General features: G+C 30.3%; 5 protein-coding genes across 6 annotated transcripts; 1 reads left to right on the top strand and 4 right to left on the bottom strand.

The window, feature by feature from the left end:
• Positions 1–2,847: 2,847 nt before the first annotated feature.
• LOC119602573 (glutamate dehydrogenase, mitochondrial) lies at positions 2,848–4,801 on the top strand. Its single transcript, XM_037954158.1, has 5 exons — positions 2,848–3,347; positions 3,402–3,689; positions 3,742–4,046; positions 4,106–4,501; positions 4,576–4,801. The coding sequence occupies exons 1-5, from the start codon at positions 2,933–2,935 to the stop codon at positions 4,798–4,800; spliced, it is 1,629 nt and encodes a 542-aa protein (XP_037810086.1). The 5' UTR covers positions 2,848–2,932; the 3' UTR covers position 4,801.
• Positions 4,802–4,915: 114 nt separating this feature from the next.
• On the bottom strand, positions 4,916–6,770 carry LOC119602551. The gene has a single exon (XM_037954140.1). The coding sequence runs from the start codon at positions 6,626–6,628 to the stop codon at positions 4,976–4,978; it is 1,653 nt and encodes a 550-aa protein (XP_037810068.1). The 5' UTR covers positions 6,629–6,770; the 3' UTR covers positions 4,916–4,975.
• A 314-nt stretch (positions 6,771–7,084) lies between these two features.
• On the bottom strand, positions 7,085–8,687 carry LOC119602512 (zinc metalloproteinase nas-1-like). Its single transcript, XM_037954083.1, has 2 exons — positions 7,842–8,687; positions 7,085–7,388 (listed from the first exon to the last, which is right to left on the bottom strand). The coding sequence occupies exons 1-2, from the start codon at positions 8,685–8,687 to the stop codon at positions 7,161–7,163; spliced, it is 1,074 nt and encodes a 357-aa protein (XP_037810011.1). The 3' UTR covers positions 7,085–7,160.
• LOC119602538 (cell division cycle protein 16 homolog) lies at positions 7,370–15,702 on the bottom strand. Of its 2 annotated transcripts, XM_037954129.1 has the most exons (10): positions 15,132–15,702; positions 14,905–15,067; positions 14,406–14,521; positions 13,911–14,341; positions 13,780–13,859; positions 13,516–13,721; positions 13,260–13,453; positions 13,019–13,187; positions 12,516–12,957; positions 7,370–7,388 (listed from the first exon to the last, which is right to left on the bottom strand). In XM_037954129.1, the coding sequence occupies exons 1-9, from the start codon at positions 15,570–15,572 to the stop codon at positions 12,553–12,555; spliced, it is 2,205 nt and encodes a 734-aa protein (XP_037810057.1). In that variant the 5' UTR covers positions 15,573–15,702; the 3' UTR covers positions 7,370–7,388; positions 12,516–12,552. The 2 variants fall into 2 exon arrangements, with proteins under 2 accessions (XP_037810057.1, XP_037810048.1); XM_037954120.1 differs by lacking the exon at positions 7,370–7,388 and having other exon boundaries at positions 12,443–12,957.
• Positions 10,017–11,570, bottom strand: LOC119602561 (high choriolytic enzyme 1-like). Its single transcript, XM_037954146.1, has 2 exons — positions 10,530–11,570; positions 10,017–10,469 (listed from the first exon to the last, which is right to left on the bottom strand). The coding sequence occupies exons 1-2, from the start codon at positions 11,343–11,345 to the stop codon at positions 10,188–10,190; spliced, it is 1,098 nt and encodes a 365-aa protein (XP_037810074.1). The 5' UTR covers positions 11,346–11,570; the 3' UTR covers positions 10,017–10,187.
• Positions 15,703–19,388: the final 3,686 nt, after the last annotated feature.

Raw genomic sequence — 19,388 nt, 5'->3', positions numbered from 1 at the left:
AAAAATCCAAAATAAAAAAAAACAATATTAAAAACAAAAAGCTCAACATGTTTATGGAAAATTTTGAAAATAAAAAAAATCAAAGTTGTGCAATTAAAAATATCCACAAAAGGAAATTGCTAAACATAAATTTGAAATGCCATACACTAAAACTAAAATAATTGAGCATCCAAAGTTAAGTGATATTAAAAAAAAAATCTTTAAAAATCCCCAAATTATTTTGTAAATATTTTTTAAATATAATTTATAATTTCTTTTAAGTGTCTTAGACTTCAAGTTCATTTATTATTAAATGTTTGTCACATATTATTTTTTTTATTTTAGTGTTTCTTTATAAACAAACATAATTTTTCTCAGTGCATGAGTGCTTCCGTGAGACTCAAGAGTTTTATTTTAAAAATACTTATAGTAAACAAACATAAAAATTTTTATTAACACAAAAAATACCCACAAATTATGAAATAATTTAATTAAATATAGAAAAAAAAAACAATTTAGTGAAGTATGTAAAGTTTTATTATTTTAAATATAATCTTAAATTATCAACCTTATTGTTTTAATTAGTTGTAGAATTTAAATGAAAATAAAAAATAATTATAAAAATATATTCTAAGTAGGTGTAAAAATTATAAAAATTAACTATTGATAAAACAAACAAAAAAAGTAATAATAATTTACCATAAAATTTAATTTAAAACGTTTTTTTTTTTTCAATTAAAATGAAAAAAATATTTAATATTTAAGTCAATCCAATCTACATATAAACAAAATGCTCAAACATTTGCATAAACTAATTAAATGAAATAAAAATATTTGTTAAAAAAATTTAAAAAAATAAATAAATACAAAATGTTTTAATTATTTAAAATTTATTCAGTGTTTAGTAAGAATTATTTACGGTCTGATAGTGAAAATATCATAAAAATATATAATATATATAACAGTTGCAAGTTGTATAAAATTGTAAGCGTGACAAAGGGTGTGAAATTATACAGTCAAACTTGCTTATAACGAATTCTCGGTTATTACGAACAAGTTTTCAAGTCCTGCTATTTTGGTAACTATTTTCATACAAAAAACATCTCTTATAAAGAACTCGGTTATTACGAATCCTAGTATAAAACGCACTACTTTTTCAGTCCCTCAAGTACAATTTCATACAGTTTTCCTTTTTTATAACGAACTTCAAAATTATGTGTTGAAATTATAAGAATATATCTTGCTTTGTTGAAAAAAACTTAAATTTGTTAAGAAAAATATGAACAAATAAAATCAATGGTGTTTTTTTGTAGAGAATATTAAATAAATTTATAAATCATATTCCTAAAATTTCGTAAAATGCCACTTTATTTTTGGAACTACAAAAACTTCACCTGTGTTATTACGAACTTCGCTTATAACGAACAAATTTGACTGGTCCCGCGGAGTTCGTTATAAACGAGTTTGACTGTATATGTTTTATTTGCAAAAGAGTCCGTATTCCATTCAATTTAAAGCTAAAAATTGTATTAAAATATTCTTCTTATTATGTAAGTTATAAACAAATAACTAAATCCATTCATTGGCTATTTTGTATTACTGAATGCTTACAACTATTTTAGTTAAACATATACATAACTATTAGGAATATCAACATGAAACTTGACCAATATATAGAACACGATGTGATCTTTAAGATTGCAAAAAAAATAAAGTTGATTATTTTAACAGCTCCTTTGTAATATGCATTTCTGTACTTAAAGTCTTATTTCGAATAAGAAGGCGTGGCAGTGGGCGGAAAAAATTCACTCTACAGAAAAGCTAATTTTTCATACATTTATATGCATCCGATTTCTTTAAAATATTCGTAAAACTTTAGAAGTTATAAGCAAAAATATAAAATAGACATTGAAGAAATTACTATCTACCAGGTTCTGTTCACCTATTACTTTACGAAAATTTAACAGTTCAGTTTTTTCCATATTTTGGAAATTGAAAGAATTAGATTTTTTGCTTATAATTCCTTCATTTTTTAGTCAAATGATTTGAAATTTCTCATAGAGCTAGAGCAGAAAACTGACTTTAAAGTAGTTAGTAATAAGAATCGCTAAGCGTTTTCAAGTTTGTTTTATAAGCGTTTTTTTTAATAAATCATTAAGATTTTGATAGTTATCGATGTTTTAGGCGTCCAAAATTACATTTATTAAACAGCTGACATTTCATTCTATCCGATATTAGGAATTTCAGAAAGATATAACTCGTATTACAGAAGTTATACGTAAAATACTTACAGGTTTGTTTGTCCTATTGTTAAGCATAAAACGCTCAAAACTATGTAAGTTATATTGAAATATATTGGCCGCTGCTGCAACTACAAACTTAAAAATTCACATTGAAATGTATTTACTCCAGTGTTGTAAACCTTTTTCGAAATACAATTTGAATTTAAATTAAAGGGCGTGGGAATGGGCTAAAAATTCCATATGTTACTCCTATACAATAGTACGACTTCTAATATAATCAATGACCTTTATTCGGGGTTTATACACAAATCAAAAGTGTCTATAAGTTACCCGTGTGAATGTAATTACATAATTGGAGAATTATATTTAAATTCAAATTATAACAGTCTGACTTTTAATGTAAAGCCAAAAAGTATGCTTTATTAAATGTCTTACAGTTGTAAACAAAGTTGTGTTGTTGTAAACAAAATTGTGTTGCCTACTTTCAACATGAGTATAACAGTATAGCAAACACTTAACCCAACAAGCATAAGTGTATTAAGTTTCAGAGCTAATAATAGAATTTGGAAACTCTTAAGATTTTTAAACATAATACGCTACCCTGTATATACAATTCAAATTGAATTATTCAATTAATTATCAATTTGAAAACCAATTTGAATAAGCTTCTTTTTAATATATTTTGAAATTTTTATCAAAAAAATCATAATATGAGAATGTTGCAAACCTCAGCTAAACCATATCGTCTAATTGCTAGTCAACTATTAAAAAAAATACCATTAAATATCTACAATTTAATATTAAAACGTAAAGAACATCAAATACCCGAACATTTGAAAAAAGTGGCACAAGAAACAAATCCTAATTTGGCCCATATGGTTCAGTATTACTATCATGCAGCCGCACAGAAAATGGAACCATCTTTGAATAAAGAATTGGAACTTAAATACCCAAAAATGGAAGATAGTAGACGTATAGCACGTGTAGCAGCCATTTTAAAGTTAATGGGTATTGTAACGACTTGTTTAGAAGTATCGTTTCCTATTATAAAAAAAGATGGAACGTATGAAATTATAACTGGCTATAGAGCTCATCATATGAAACATCGTTTACCGGTTAAAGGAGGTAATTTTAAACATGTAAATTAAATTATATAACATACCTCAATATTTGTTTAAGGTATACGTTTTGGCATGGATGTGGATGAAGACGAAGTAAAGGGTTTGGCATATTTAATGACTTTTAAATGTGCCTGTGTAAATGTACCATTTGGAGGAGCTAAAGGTGGCGTACGTATCGATCCTAAGAGATATACCTTAAGTGAATTGCAAACTATAACAAGACGTTACTGCATGGAATTGTTGAAAAAGAATATGATAGGACCGGGTATAGATGTACCAGCTCCAGATGTTAATACCAGTGAAAGGGAAATGAGCTGGATAAGTGACCAATATTTGAAGACTTATGGTGGGTAGTAATCATTAATGTTATATACTGCTTCAGTTTCCAACTTCTGTAGGTCATAATGATATCAATGCTTTGGCTATTGTTACTGGTAAACCGGTTCATATTGGTGGTATAAATGGTCGTGCCTCGGCTACTGGTCGAGGGGTTTGGAAAGCTGGTGATGTTTTTATTAACGATAAAGATTGGATGGATTTGATTAAACTTAAGACAGGCTGGAAGGATAAAACTGTGATTGTACAAGGTTTTGGTAATGTGGGTTCTTGGGCGTCAAAATATGTGGTCGAAGCTGGGGCAAAACTTATTGGTATACATGAGTATGATGTTTCATTGTTTAGCCCAGAAGGAATTGACCCAAATGTAAGTTTATAAAATCACTAAAATATACATATATTATTCATAAGTACCTTTCTTTATAGGATCTTATTGAATATAGAGCCGATAAGAAAACTCTTAAGGGTTATCCCAAGGCTCAGGAGAGACAGGGTGGGCTTTTGCATGAAAAATGTGACATTTTAATGCCTTGTGCTACGCAAAAAGTTTTAACTGCCGAGAATGCCGACAAGGTGCAAGCTAAAATAATTCTAGAAGGAGCCAATGGTCCTGTAACACCGGCAGCAGATGTTATCCTTCGAAAAAAGAACATACTAATGATACCCGATATGTATTGTAATGCTGGTGGTGTCACTGTATCATATTTTGAATTTCTTAAAAATATAAATCACGTTTCTTATGGTAAATTAACAATAAAACGCGATAATTCCATGATACATGAAATATTCAATTCCATAAATGAATCAATGGACGATGGACAGGTAAATTAACAATTATTTCTTATAGATTCTAACTTTTTTTAATTCTAACTTTCTTTTAATAAAAATTTGATTAGCTAAAAATAACACCCAATGAAGCTTTACAAAATATACGCGATTGTACTTCGGAAGCTCAAATTGTTGACTATGGCCTACAAACTGTAATGGAATCATCAGGTCGTGGTATTAAGGAAACTGCTCATGAATTTGCTTTGTGTAATGATTTGCGCACTGCCGCCTATATTTACTCAATTCGGAAAATTTTTCGAGCTTTGGAAAGTTCTGGTATTTCACAGCAGTGAAACAGTCTAAGAATGTGTTTAATATTTACTTAAGTTTTCTATGAAAATTCTTTTTCAACAATTAATAATTCTAAATAAAAATATAATAAACTATTAATTTTTTTTGGATTCTTTCTATTTAACACAAAATATACATCACAAAATATAGTCGCAACTTCCTAATATCGCTTTACTTTTAAACAAATCGTTTAGCTGCCAAAACTCTTGAACGGGGTAAACGACATTGACTAATGCTGTGCAAACGATATTGCATTTCTGGTTGATTGACTTTTTCATGCAACTTCCTTTTAGCCTCTTCTACAGTATGCACAACAACACCACCATCACCCGAATCATCCATATTGAAAGCCTCACCTTCAGCACATTCGGGACATTGTTGAGTCAAAACGATCTCATTAATATCTGTGGGCCAATCGCAAATCTTTTCGATTTGTTTCACAATAAAATCACCAAAAGCTTTACTCTCATCCTTTCTCTCCAGAATGTAAACACTGGCGGTAATATCGAAAACTCGTCTTTCAAGGATTTTTAGGAAACGACGAACATTGACCAAATCAACATGGGTATGATTGCCAAGTAAAACCATAAGAGGGGAAGCATCACTGTGACACATGTGAAACAAGCTTTCAATACCTTGCAAGAGATTCTCCAAGCGTTGATCATTTGCTTCGCGAACCTTTTGCAATTCTTCATTTTTCTTTTGCTTCTCCGTCAAGGTCTGTTCCAAACGTTCTATGGTTTCGGTTTGATCTTGTAAAGACTGAACATTCGATTTTCTCAAAGAATCTATATCGCTATACAAACGATTAACCGAATTGGTGAGCAGTGTCATGTGATAACTTAGCTCATTGGCATAGTTAAAGTAGGAATAGTAAAGACTTTCTTGTTGTTGAAACTTCTCAATGACCTTTTCAACATTTTGGGTTTGTGTATAGGCTTGAATCTTCTCCAGTATTTTATTATATAAATTAATTTTCTTTGTGTGTTCACGTCGGAATTTCTCGCGTCGAGCATACTCTTTGGGTTGCAAATCTGCCAGTACTCTAGTTTTTCCTTTGGTATCCATAAATTCTGTGGTATCGGCATCGGCTGCTATTTTACGCATAATGCCCTGCATTTCCACTTTACGCAAATCTCGTTCTTTGGTTTCTCTCTTCATAATGTTATCGATTTTCTCATAAATATCGATACAATTATCAAAAGTACCCAAAGCATATTCAATTAAATCTATGAGATACTTCTTATCACTATTGAGTTTTTGCACCAATTTTGTATAGGAATCATTGAAGAATGTTCTATGATTAAGTATCTGAATAAGTTCCTCCCTCAACTGAGCATTGGCGGCTGCAAAACCACATTCACGTCTGACACCAACCTCTAGTTGATTTTCCAGAATCATCATTTTCTTTCTTGCCTTAGCTACATAAGCCTGATGTTGAGTTTCAGGCACTGTTTTGCGATTAAGATCATACACCTGTTTATTAACACGACTTATCTCACGCTCCAAGTTAGCTATAGCCACTTTAAGTTTACGCGTATCATCACCCAATGCCTCCTGACACTGTACATGACATTTAATATTCTTAAGGGAACGTTTATTGTCCCTTGTATGTGTAATGCCATTGGCCACCCATATCTGAGCTCTCAAATCATCTTTTTCCATTTTGAGTTGTTCGATGGCATTTTGATAACTTGCTTCGATAATGGTCTCTTTGCGGGTTTTCAATTTCGTTGATAGAATTTTTTTGTACTCTCGTTGCCGTTTGCCCAGTTCTTTTTGCTTTGACAGATAGATTTCAAGGAAATTTTTCTTTGCAATATTATCCATGATGGTAATAATGTTTGATCTTCTTCTTATTAGATTTAATATTTAAAAGACTTTTATTAATTTCGTTAAATTGTTAATAAAATATGCAGGTTAAAAAAATTGTTATATTAAAAAAGCTTTTTTGTGTTCTGTAAAATGTCTTTTCAAATACTTTTTCTGAAATTATAATCGTATACATGCCTTAACTAGATCTAAAAATAGTTTCATTGACACAACATTTATTTTAGATCAAGAATAATTTCAAACTAATTATGTAGGTTCATTTCTAATAAAAGTTCAGACAAATTTTAACTTCGATTAGTCTTCTATAATCTATAAATCTGATAAATTTGAATATTAACGAAAATTTGCAATCCTTAAGGATCTAAGTCATCTTTAGATTTTCTAATACATATAATTATTTTTATTTTATATATTCATACTACTAAAACTAAATGAATATGAAATTTATGGAAATATTTACAATTTTCTGTTGGACAAAAGCACTTGTAATGAATTATGTGGTTTAAAATTAACTTAATAATTTACTGTTTTACCCTAATCTATTGAAACCGGTAAAAATATTACCAATAAATGCACCTAAGCGATTATTGGTAAAACTTTGAACAAAAGGAAAACGCGATTGTACCCGTTCGGGTAATTCTATTGGTGGCTCTTCTGGTTTAGGATTTGATTTACACTTATACATACGATTGACTTTTTCAATATCCAAAGGTGAAAATCCATCACGTTGTCCCATTACATTTCTTCCTTCGGGTTTCTAAACAAGGAAATAGAAAGTTAAGTAAGTGCGGTGAAAAGGACAAAGGTCAGTTTAAAAAAATAATCTTTTTTATTAGTATACTTTCTATACACAAGTTTTCCTATATCTATCTTCAAAAGACAATTTATACTAGATTGTCTAAAGGTTGTACGATTTAGAAGAGATCTTTAGAGAAAATCAAATTGAATTACGAAATATTTTGTTCAATTTAAGTCGTTAGTTTTTGAGTTTATCGATCACGAACTAACACTTATATCTTAATAATGTAATAAAGGAAATCAAGTTAAATTAACTAAAATTAAGTTTGATTTCCAATTACTGATTTCTCATCACAAATCAGTAATTCGCAGAGCGATCAAAATTCTATTAAGATTTCGATTGTTTTGGAAGCCAGAATTTGCCTTCTGGTCCTGTTGAAATTTAAAAAAACACACACATACAAAATCTTACCTTAGCTACTATTGTAGGTTGTCCGTTACTGGAAAAAGCATTCGGTGAATAGTGCATTACACTGCCATAATCATAGCCCACACCAAAGGCAACAGTATTTGGCATCCTTTGGAAATTACTCACAGCCATTCTTTGCACATTTTTAAATTGTATAGTAACAAATGAATCACGTTCTTTGCGATTTTGTTCATGCAAGAAACCCAAAGCATGCATAAGTTCATGTATAGCGGTACCCGGTTTTGTCAAACAGCCAGGAGTTTGTAGATTTACCTCTTGTCTACCACCTACACGGCCAATGGAAGACCAACAACCTGAGTTACCTCTAACTATGGAAATATAATCATATTCTGAAGTGCGAGGTATAAAACGTATACAGGTTTTGGCATGATATTCATCTATAGCAAAAGCTATTAGATCTAATTCCTCTTTAGTAAAATCTCCAGCAATTTCGAACGGTACTTCTGCGTTAGGCCAACGGGAAGTTTTTGAAGTTATACCATTCTTTAGAGTAATTGCATTTTGTGGCATTAAAATATCACCTTCCAAATAGCTACCCAATTCCTCAGGATTCACTGTAGCTTCATGCGGTTTAAACTGGGCCAATAATTTACCAGTATTATTAAAATCTGGCAAACCATATAAGGAACCACCATAAACACTTAAATCAATCGAATTTGGATCTTGAATTTCGGGAAGTTCATTAGATACCACTTCAACTATTTCAGAATCATCATCCGAAGAGTCTTTGAGAATTCCTTTAAATATACCGGAAGTAAGTGGTATGCCGAGAACATTATTGCACAAAACGCTTAACACGGTTACCAATAATATTAATTTATAATCCATTTTATTGCGCTTGTTAAGAGAGGTATTATATAAAATTTATTAATGTTCTTTTTAAAATCTCAATCCACAACTAAAGTGTATTTACTACTGTCTACTTTAATTTATATACCCTCTGATTTTTTTTCGATTCTAGACAACGTCACTATTTAAAGTCAACAATCAATCCCAACTCAAACAATTAATGTCTGATAAGAATACTACTGCTGTGATCAGCAGGTACTTATGTCTGTCTGTCTTTCATTCTTTCGGTCTGCATGTCTATCTTCTGTTTTAGCACTACTACTCGTAGTCATTGTATTAAGAAGGAGCATTGGCCCAAAGAGTGTAAAAGCACCTACAACAACCTTCATACAGTGTATCTACTACATATAAGTATCGTGGTTATGTTTTATTTATTTAAACAGCCGTTAAAAAAACATTTAATTTAAATAAATATTTGTTCTAGTTATTTTTGGTTAGTATTTTGTTATTTTTATACATATAATTATTATTATTATTTCAATTTTGTTGTGGTTTTAATGCATAATTTCTCTTAAATCAGTTCAGTTTAAATTGTTGTTATTTTTTTTTTTTTTTTTTTTTTGGCATTCTTAACCTCAAATAAACTTGAGTGTTGTTGTTAACTTGCTTTAAAAGGTTATTGACTCCTGCACCCTTTTGGCTATTTTGTATTGTTGTTTCTTTTTTTTTAAACTAAGACATGTTTTACAAGTGTTTCAATAATATTTTTTAGGAAATTATTCATTCACTAATATCAAAAGAGTCATAAACTAAATACAGATGATAAACAGATGTTAACAATTCGGAAATGTTTTGTTCGGTTAAAGGTTTATGGGAATTTATCATTACTTTAGTTCAAGTTCAATTACAAGGTGTTGTTTGTCTTTTAAGAAATAAACAAGCATTTCCCAGAGTTATTGGTATGGAATTTTTCAAAAGTCATATATCTCACGACCCTTAACAAGTTTACACGAGTTTTTAATTGTAAAATTAAAACCAATTGAAGGTTATTCAAATTAGGGAACTAAGTTACTGGAGCGATATTTTGTATTTTTTTAAAACAAATTACAAATTTTAATAATGTAAATACAGAATTTTGAAAACATTTAATCGGTGAACAACTGAATTTGAGCAAAAAATATCTGTTTTTAGTGAAAAATTTATATTTTTAGTGAAAATTTGAGTTTTCAGTGAAAAATTAGATTTTCAGTGAAATTTCGGATTTGTAGTGAAAACTTAAATTGTCACCGAAAATCGAATTGTTAATGAAAAATTGAACTTTTAATATAAACTAATATATTTTAAAGAACAAACAAAAAATCAATTTCGTTGCTTTCTAAACTATTAAATAATAAATTTTATTTGCAATTAAAATTAAATACTTTGGTATAAAATGCCTACGTCACTAAAAAAATGCCGAAATAAATAATAAATGATTAATGCTTATCAAATATCGTGTCATGGATAGAATGAAACGTTTCATAAGTTCCTCTTTAATGCTCAAGATGAAGGATCATCGCCTAAACCTAAACCACTCAATAAACCACTAACGAAACTGGTAACTATGGTGTTGTCAATGCCTTGACCGCCAGGAGCGGGTAATGGGTTTGGAGCTGGAACGGGAACAGGAGCTGGGATGGGGGCAGGAGCTGGAATGGGTGCAGGAGTTGGACCAGGTGCTGAAACACCACCATAACCGCAATCATACATTTGATTTAGTTTTTCCACATCAAATGCAGAGAATCCATCACGTTGGCCCATTCTAGCTCTACCCATGTTTTGCTGCAAATAAAGTGCATAATTACAAATAGTAAATTGAATTTTGGAAAAACATTCACTTACCATGGGAACAATAGTAGGACGACCATTAGTGGAGAAAGCATTGGCTGAATAATGCATAACACTGCCATAATCGTAGGGTATACCAAACGCTATGGTCCTAGCAGCTCTATCAAAGTTGGACATGGCACTTGGTTGAATATTTTGATATTGAATGGACACATAAGAATCACGTTCCTCACGATTTTGTTCATGCAAAAAACCCAAAGCGTGCATAAGTTCATGTATGGCAGTACCAGGTTTAGTTAAACAACCAGGAGATTGCAAATTCACTTCTTGCTTACCACCAACACGTCCCACCGAAGACCAACAGCCCGAATTGCCACTAACAATCGAAACATAATCCTGTTCATTGCTGCGTGGTACAAAACGTATGCAAGTGCGACGATGATATTCTCTAATGGCATGCTCAATAATAGACATGTCACGAGCATTAAAATTACCACGAATTTCATAAGGAACAATACCCTTAGGCCAGCGAGAACTTTGTGAAGTTAGACCATTTTTCATGGTTATCTTCTTTTTAGGTATCAAGATATCACCTTCCAAATACGTACCCAATTCTTCTGGATTAACATCAAATGCTTCTGGGGTATAATTTGCCACCATACGAGCCGTATACTGATCATCGGGATCGCCATAAATTGCTGAGCCATAGAAACTCAAATCGATTACATCCTTTAAATGCGGTGCTTCATGAGTTAAAGTATTGCCAACTACTTCTACCATTTCCTCTTCGTCACCAATTTGAGGTATTAAAGGAACACTAAACACTTGTTCCACAACCAAAAATAGCAAAATTGCTGAGAGCTTAAACATTTTGATAGGAGTTCTGTTTTTTAATTTTTAGTTTTAGTCGATTCCAAGAAAGTTGTTTTTCCCAAAGGTAGTTCTCAGCTTTAATTGAATTCTGCACATTTCACCCAATTTATTTGACTATTTATATGTTCACAGCGGGTTGTCTAGTCCAGTTATTGTCTATTTAACATTACTATCTGAATTTCTTTTGAAATTCACCTTTTTGTTAAAATGTACATATTTTTTTTTTCTTTTAATTTTCCCACACTTGATAAATAAACGTTTACTTTTTTGAACTTTCTTATCGTTCATAAAGTATTTAAATAAGTAAATAATTTCTTTACTTTGTATTTTTACTTTTAAAAACAACTATTTACTGACCTTCATTTAAATATTTTTATTCCTTTTTTGTTTTATTAGTTGTTTTAAGTTTAAATAAAATATTTCATTATCTAATTTCTAATTGTTAAATTATGCTAGATTCTTTTAATTTAAAAAATGCCGACTTTTAGTTGTGATTTCAAATAAGTATTTGGTAAATTACTATTTACAATTTTTAAGTTAGATCTTTCAAAGCAAACAAATCTTCAGAAAACTAATCAAAATTTTTGTTGAAAACTGATATTTCTTAATAATAGCGATTGAATAGTTTATTTATGGAAAAGTCTAGTAAAAAGTAATTGCAAAGTCTTCTATATAAAACTGATCGATCAAAAATATTTCTCAAAAAAAGATTTCTAAATTAAAACTTTAATTTTGAAATTATTTTTAGAAATAACTACAGGAAAAGTTTTCTGATGATATTTCTGTAAACAATTTTTAAAAAGAAGTTGAGAAACAAGATTTTTTGGAAAATTGACTTATTTAATTATGCGGCAAGGAGGAAGAAGTATCACAATTATATAAATAATATGTTTGGAATCTAACTTAATACCACAATATATCAACTTCAAGAGAAATTGGTTAAGTTTTTTAGAAATAGTTTTGTATTAAAATTTAAAAGTTTCAAGTACTGAAAAGTACCATTAATTAACTAACACGCTTTTTCTAAGTTGACACATACATACGCAAGTAACTGATTTCATTGATCATGTAAATTCATATTTTTCTTCCAAAAATTAAGGAATTCTTAATATTTTATTAAATACAATAAATACAGACATATAAAATAAAACAAATAAAAATTCGTACCTTTACCCTTTACACTCTAACATCAGCCAATACTTGTTTAAATGTCCATATTCATGGCCATAATAAGATTCGGATCAATATCATCTGAATTTGCTGAAATATCTTCATCATCAAATTTTAGTTTCATACCAGTAAATTTCATAGTTGCTGATTCTTCCTCTTCAATAGGTGGGAAAAGATTGGCATTTTTAGTTGTAGGATATGAGGAACTACTGCTGCTACTGTTCCATGAAGATTTGCCATATATTTCATCCATTACCGACTCCTCATCCATAAAATCTTCTATGCAAGTTTTTAATATGGTTGAGGTTACAATACAATCGCGATTTAAGGCTAAACTTTTGTGGAAATATGTAATGGCCTCTTCGAGATTATCCATTAGGGCATAGATGAAACCAATAGCGGTATATGTTTGAGGTGATTGAGGTTTTAAAAGCAGGGCCTAAAAATAGTTTATTATGTTGAGGACAAAAATGAGAGAATATTGCTAAGGTAGACATTACATATTGATGGAATTCCAAGGCTTCATTGTATTTCTTATTTTTACGACAACAGTGTCCTAAATTATTAAATAAAGGTTCCCATCTGGAGGAAACTTCTTCTTTATTTTGTTGAGCTCTACTTTTCACAATATCAGCTGTGGTGCGAAATACTTCTTCGGCACTTTCATAGCTTTATGCAATATAAGAAAAGGTTTATAAATGAATGTTAATTATTATTTTGATTTTACTTTGAATAACTTACTACTCGTATTCATATTTTATAACACCCAACTCATGTAATACAAATACATCTAAAGGAGCTATAGACATGGCTTGATAAAAGAATTTCTCTGCTAATTCTAAATTTTTAGTTAAACCACATTCAACACCTATATAAAGCAGAGGTAAATGACAACCGCGCATTAGTTGAGTGGCTTTGAAATAAGCAGCCATGGCCTAAGAAATAATTTTAAAAATTTTAAAAAATAATTTTATATTTTTATTATAATTTTTTTCACCTGATCATGTTCATTTTCTTTGGCAAAGGAATGACCATAAGCTAACCAGGCCGGTCCATATAAACGATCCAAAGATGTGGCTTTCGATAAATAACGTCTTGCCGGATCACTTTTACCTATAAGATCATAATAACAGCCTACAGCATACCAAGAAATTGCCTTATCGGGATAACGATCCACTAGTTTATGAGCCACATAGAAAAGTTCTAGGAAAGTACAAAAAAAAATATTTATAAATCCTAATAGGTTACATAATTAACTTACTATTGGAATCACCAAATTCCACCAAACAGCCAATTTGTAGTGTTAAGGCGGCATTATGATAGGGATCAATTTTAAGCAACCTATTAAAAAAGTAATTAGTTATTTAAAAAATTTGTTTTTATATAACATACTCATTTAAAATTTTAAAACTCTTTTTATATTCACAATCATAGAATAGTTTTTCCGCTTCGGCAGCCATTACATCAGTACTCTTTTGTATGCGCGACATACAAGACGACAAAGCTAAAGCATTTGAAGTATCAACGTTATCTTTGCAACGACTTTTACCCGGTGTTTCCATATGAGAACGTTGTGAGTCATTTATTAAGGAGGAGGCACGTGTTAAACTGACTTGTAAGGAGAAAGGTGGTATTTTTAAATCCTCTAATACTTTATTAGCTGGCGACATTATTTGACTTTGTTTGGGTGTCATCATTTTGGGTAAAACTTTTTTATGTATACTAGCATCCGAGGCACGAGTACTTTGTATTTTTTCTGTTAATTCTTTAATAGATTTGAAAGTACCAACATTGCCTATCGGTGTTTCTTCGGCATTGGTGTGCTGAAGAAATTAATTACGTATATTTAATATCAATAAATATTATGTATTACAAATTTTAACTTACTGGTCCTATAGATTCATAATATTTCTTCAATTGTGTTTCATATAATTTGGTTATCAACTTGGCATCAGATTCTGATGACTGTTGTTCCAGAGGTAAGTGTTGCATTAATTCTTTTTCTGTAAAAAATATAAAGCAAAATCCAAATTAGAATTTACTTGGTGGCCATAACAATATTTTGAAAACCATCTGATATGATACGCTACACCATTATTTTAATAAAGCATTAATTGAATTTTGTCTTTAGATATATTTAAGGAATGTGTTGATGGAGAACCGATTTTTTAAAAGCGGTTATATATGGACGCTAAGTAGTATCAAATATGAACCAAAAAAAATTATGCCGGATTTCTCTGTAATACAATTTATTATAAGGGAATTAACTGCGTTCTGCGTTTTGCAGTATCATTAAGCGATTAGTAAGAATTTATAAGAAAAGCAACTAGGTATTCAAACAAAACTTTCAATTTACTAAATTTCTCTATAATAAATAAAATCTTACCTTCCCAGCCCATTAACATCTCATGTTGTACCAAAGCATCCAGTGCCTCAAAGCAATATACCGATTTGTGTAAAGCCTGCACGTAATAGTCCATAGCTAAGCCACGATTATCCATAGCTTCATATATTTTACCTTTTAAAAAGCTAATTGAAGCTAAAATTTCCTAAAAAGAAGATAATATTCTGCATGAACAACCGATTTTTTTCATTTTTTATTAAGTAACTTACATTTTTTACACTCTCTTCACCAAATAACATACTGGGCTGTTCCATGCCACCACCATCTAAGGGTTGATTTATTAAAGATGAAGCCAAATACTCTATATCCACCGTATTAATAACAACAATAGCCTCATTAAATTCCTTAGCTTCATACAAAGCCTCCAGCAGTAAATTATAACAAGGTATGTGAGTCTTTTCCAACTTGTGCAAACGTATGGTATGAGCAGCACGATGATATTCCTTTAACAAAAACATACACTGTGCCTGACAATATACGTCCTTGGGATCATTTTGACTGAGACAACAAACTTTTTCGGCCCAAAAGAGTGCCGTCTGATATCGTCTCATATCAAGAAATTGTTTCACCAATTTACGATAATGTTCCACATCAATGATACCATTTAATTCACTTGTACTGTTGTTTCGCATCTCACTGTCACCAGTCATAGTTTAAATGGAAAACAATCAATGTATTTTGCACGTTTTAAATCGATTTTAATTTGTTTATTTGCAAATCAAAAACAATTCAAACAAAAATTTGCGGCTTTTTGCGTCGAAGAATGCAATCAGGGTGCACTCATAAGGTGAAGTCAATTCAACAGCTGATCACTCATTTTTTTTTTTATTTGAGGTAGATACAACTGTCAAAGTACACCATTTATTTTATTTCATTATATTTTTAGGACAAACAATTAATAAATAAATTTTATATTAATTTTAATCCCTAGTAAATTTATGCGAAATACTCAAAAATTGCACAAACTATTTGTCTTAAATATGTATCTATTTTATCAATTATAGGGAACTTTTTACTAATCAATTGAGAGTACAAACATCCCACAATTGTAAATAAAGTTATGAAAACTTGATTTTATCATAGATACCCTATAAGAACAGTGACAGTCATTTGACCGGTCAATTGACTGGCACTACTGAGAATATACCCATCATTGCGTAGAACAAAGCTCCCATCACTTTCTTAAGGGCAATATGTAAAAAGTGATGGAAACATTTGTGTACATGTGATGTTGCATCACCCTCGCACTTATGAATTCTATCGACTTTAAAACATATATTTGAGCTGCTCACTCTTTTGTTGTTTAGTACTCATGGATGATATAAATATTACTCATGATTGACTAATCATGCTTGATGGATATATCCATCACAGTTAACAAATAAAAAAATGATGCATTAATCGGTCATTGTTGACTAATCACACTTGATGAATATATCCGTCAAATCTGACGGCTATACCAATTTATAATAAAACACAATTTATTGATATTTTAATATATATATATTGTTAATTTTATTAATATAGTAATCATATACATAAATTACCAGTCTTTTCACCATTTTACATACCACGCAGAATCTTAAGTCCTCTGATGCTCCTATTAATTTGTGGAAATAAGTTGTCTGTAAAGAAATACATAAGTATTCATAAATATCGAAATATAAAAATCATAAGTACATATTTATGTTACCATTGATTGATTAAACTCCGAATTGTTTATCTTCTAATCCACTTCCTGAACTTTTTTAAAATTTAGTTTATAATAATTCTCTTTATTTTTAATAATCTAAAGACTTTGTAATTTTATTATTTCTTCGCTTCTTGATCTTTGGCTTTCGCAGAAACAATTAATTTGTAACGACGAAAAATACCACTCTGTAACACAGTGACAGTCATTTGATCGGTCATTTGGCTGTCATTGTTGATCAAAATATAAATTTTAATACATTTTAATCAAAATGTAGTTGTTTCATTCTTTCATATGCAAATTCAACCCTATACCACACATTGGGTCCAGTAACGGTCATTTTACCGATCATTTGACTGTCATTGTTGATGGAATCATCCATAAAATTTTTTTTTCGACAATTCTATAAAAAAAATGTTGCATGTGTGTTAGTAAAATCATTTTGTATGTGTTAGTTTCGGTCATTCATTTCTTATAGGGTATCTTAATTTTTAACAACTTTCCATGGTAGTGGTTTGGTCACATTTGGATCATTCTATATTTCTTATACGACAATGGTAGAGACCTACACGGTATTATAAGTTCCAAATATTGACTGATAAAAAATAATATGTATATAATTTGTATTTTTGCTACTACATACTAACAATTTTGTAATCTAATACTAATTTTTTGTTATTTTAATTGATAATTTATTTACTTTTTTAATAAGTAAATAATAAATAATATTCTATTTTTCAATTCATGTATAATTTTTAATAAATTTTATCTTATAATACATATTTACTTTACGTGAAGAGATTTTTGGGCATGTGGGATTGTCTTTTTGTAAGGTAAATTAAAAAAAATACGGTGGCAACATGTACATTTTTTGACAGAAGTATCTACTTTTGTTGTTTTTGTAGAATTGACTTCACCTTATAAGTGCACCCTGAATGCAATACAAAATGTATTTCCACCAGAGCCCTGAGCCGACAAATATTAACGGCGGCGGCGACTGACACTAAATATGTCGGCGGCGGTTTAAAATCGACTGTAAGCCGGCTAAGTTTTCAACAACGCTAAGTTTTTAAATTTTCAACGATTTTAAATAAAAACTGAATCCGAGAGATTAGAAAGTGGGATTTTGGAAGCAAATATATTGTTTATAACAACAAAACAGAGCAAGCTCAAAAGTTGTGTGAGAAGTTATGCAGGGATGATTAAAAAATTCTTAAAAATTAAAAACAAATCCTTTCTCCAAGTTTTACGAGGATCTGCCGATATTTAACCCTATCCTCCATATAAAACATCTTGCAGAAAATCAGTTTCTAAAAAATTTTGCATTAAGAAAATTATCAATAACGTAAAAACAAAGATATTTTATTTGTTTATTTACTAGCTATACCCAGTATGCTGTCCAAAATGTTCAGATGAATATTAAAGTTCTTCGTGCAAAATTTGAAGAATTTAGTTCTATTAGTTTCCCAGATAAACGAATTTTTGTATTTAATTCATATGGGAGGTTCCGCTCCCCTCATTGGTAGTCCCCCAATTTATTACCCAAAATGTTTACATGGATGTTAAAGTTCTTCCAGAACAACAGCATTTAAAGGGATCACAAAGAGATTGAAAAATATTCCAAAAGTTTCACTTTGAAAACATTATTAGAGTGGCTGAAAACTCGCAACTCTAAAGGCAGACTATTCCTATTTTAGCCGTAATTTCTTTATGATTAAAATAAGTAAGGAGTAAGAGTTATATTCGGCAAATCATTTGTCGTAAAAAAGCAAATTTCGGAAGTGGTCATATACATATATATATGGACTTTGATCATTAGATTAATAAGAACGTCACCGTGATTTTCGGATTAGGGACTTAAATGTGGAAAACGTTAAAATCAATTATTGAAGGGGGCAGAGTCAATTATGGCCTATAGAGATTTGGATTGATATCGAGCCCTTTTTGCAAAATGGACGTAAGCGAGATAAATTTAGGATACTGCGTGTTTAATTTTATGTTTATATATTCAATATTTTAGGAAATTCAAAAAGTACCAGTTAAATAACGAAAAATTACCAGAAATACTCCAGTTTAAATTTTCATTCACTCAAGTCCCTGATTGCTTAGTTTTATGTTTTTAGGTTCATTATAATAGAAAATTCAAATAGTCCCTGAATACGGCAATCAGCTTCCGTCCATTGCCTCTAGGTGATAATATACCATGTCACCACTAGCCGACCGACCACCACCCGCCTAGGTGACTAGGGAGGTATACAATTGCCACTCTTATGTGGGCATTCTTCCAGGAGACCATCATGATGCCTCCTCTTTCTTGAAAAGAAAGACGTTCTTTTAGACAAATAAATAATTAATTATCACCATTACTTACATTTTTTAATCTTCTAGATCTCACAAATATGCCAAATCTAGATTTCAATAAACACTTTTGGGTATTAAACGAAAATAAACCCCGCCTGGAAAAACATTTTTATCATAGTTATTAACAATTTAACTAAATTAAACCCAACACTTGCTGTTTCTTTGCACAATGACCCTCGGTATAGTAGTATAGCATACAATCTTATTAATTTCAATTGTTAGTAAAAAAATATTTTTTTATTTGGAGAATATCATTTCTGTCATTTTAGATTTTTGCAACAGATTTTTTTGCAAATAAAAAATGCAGAAAACTGTTTGGCGCGAAAAATTCTAGCAGAATTTCTTTTCGCAGTCGGCAGAATTGACATCAACTGCACTTCCCATTTAAAATACACGTTCGATATCCTAGCCTTTT

Source organism: Lucilia sericata, unplaced genomic scaffold (genome assembly GCF_015586225.1).
Source record: "Lucilia sericata isolate MDLA Ls3-8-SP2 unplaced genomic scaffold, ASM1558622v1 Contig000007F_arrow, whole genome shotgun sequence".
In the NCBI taxonomy this organism is placed as follows: domain Eukaryota; kingdom Metazoa; phylum Arthropoda; class Insecta; order Diptera; family Calliphoridae; genus Lucilia; species Lucilia sericata.
The sequence above is the reverse complement of the archived record's forward strand: the minus strand, read 5'-3'. Positions and strand labels throughout refer to the sequence as shown.

Bases quoted from the DNA above. Each gene is read 5' to 3' on its own strand.
- LOC119602551 (XM_037954140.1), bottom strand. From the start codon at position 6,628: ATGGATAATATTGCAAAGAAAAATTTCCTTGAAATCTATCTGTCAAAG.
- LOC119602512 (XM_037954083.1), bottom strand. From the start codon at position 8,687: ATGGATTATAAATTAATATTATTGGTAACCGTGTTAAGCGTTTTGTGC. The intron at 7,389-7,841 runs GTAAGATTTTGT...TTCCTTGTTTAG, and splicing joins AACCTACAATAGTAGCTAAG to AAACCCGAAGGAAGAAATGT.
- LOC119602573 (XM_037954158.1), top strand. From the start codon at position 2,933: ATGAGAATGTTGCAAACCTCAGCTAAACCATATCGTCTAATTGCTAGT. The intron at 3,348-3,401 runs GTAATTTTAAAC...TATTTGTTTAAG, and splicing joins TCGTTTACCGGTTAAAGGAG to GTATACGTTTTGGCATGGAT. The intron at 4,502-4,575 runs GTAAATTAACAA...AAATTTGATTAG, and splicing joins AATCAATGGACGATGGACAG to CTAAAAATAACACCCAATGA.
- LOC119602561 (XM_037954146.1), bottom strand. From the start codon at position 11,345: ATGTTTAAGCTCTCAGCAATTTTGCTATTTTTGGTTGTGGAACAAGTG. The intron at 10,470-10,529 runs GTAAGTGAATGT...CTTTATTTGCAG, and splicing joins GTCCTACTATTGTTCCCATG to CAAAACATGGGTAGAGCTAG.
- LOC119602538 (XM_037954129.1), bottom strand. From the start codon at position 15,572: ATGACTGGTGACAGTGAGATGCGAAACAACAGTACAAGTGAATTAAAT. The intron at 13,722-13,779 runs GTAAGTTAATTA...GTACTTTCCTAG, and splicing joins GGAATTTGGTGATTCCAATA to AACTTTTCTATGTGGCTCAT. The intron at 13,454-13,515 runs GTGAAAAAAATT...ATTATTTCTTAG, and splicing joins AAGAAAATGAACATGATCAG to GCCATGGCTGCTTATTTCAA.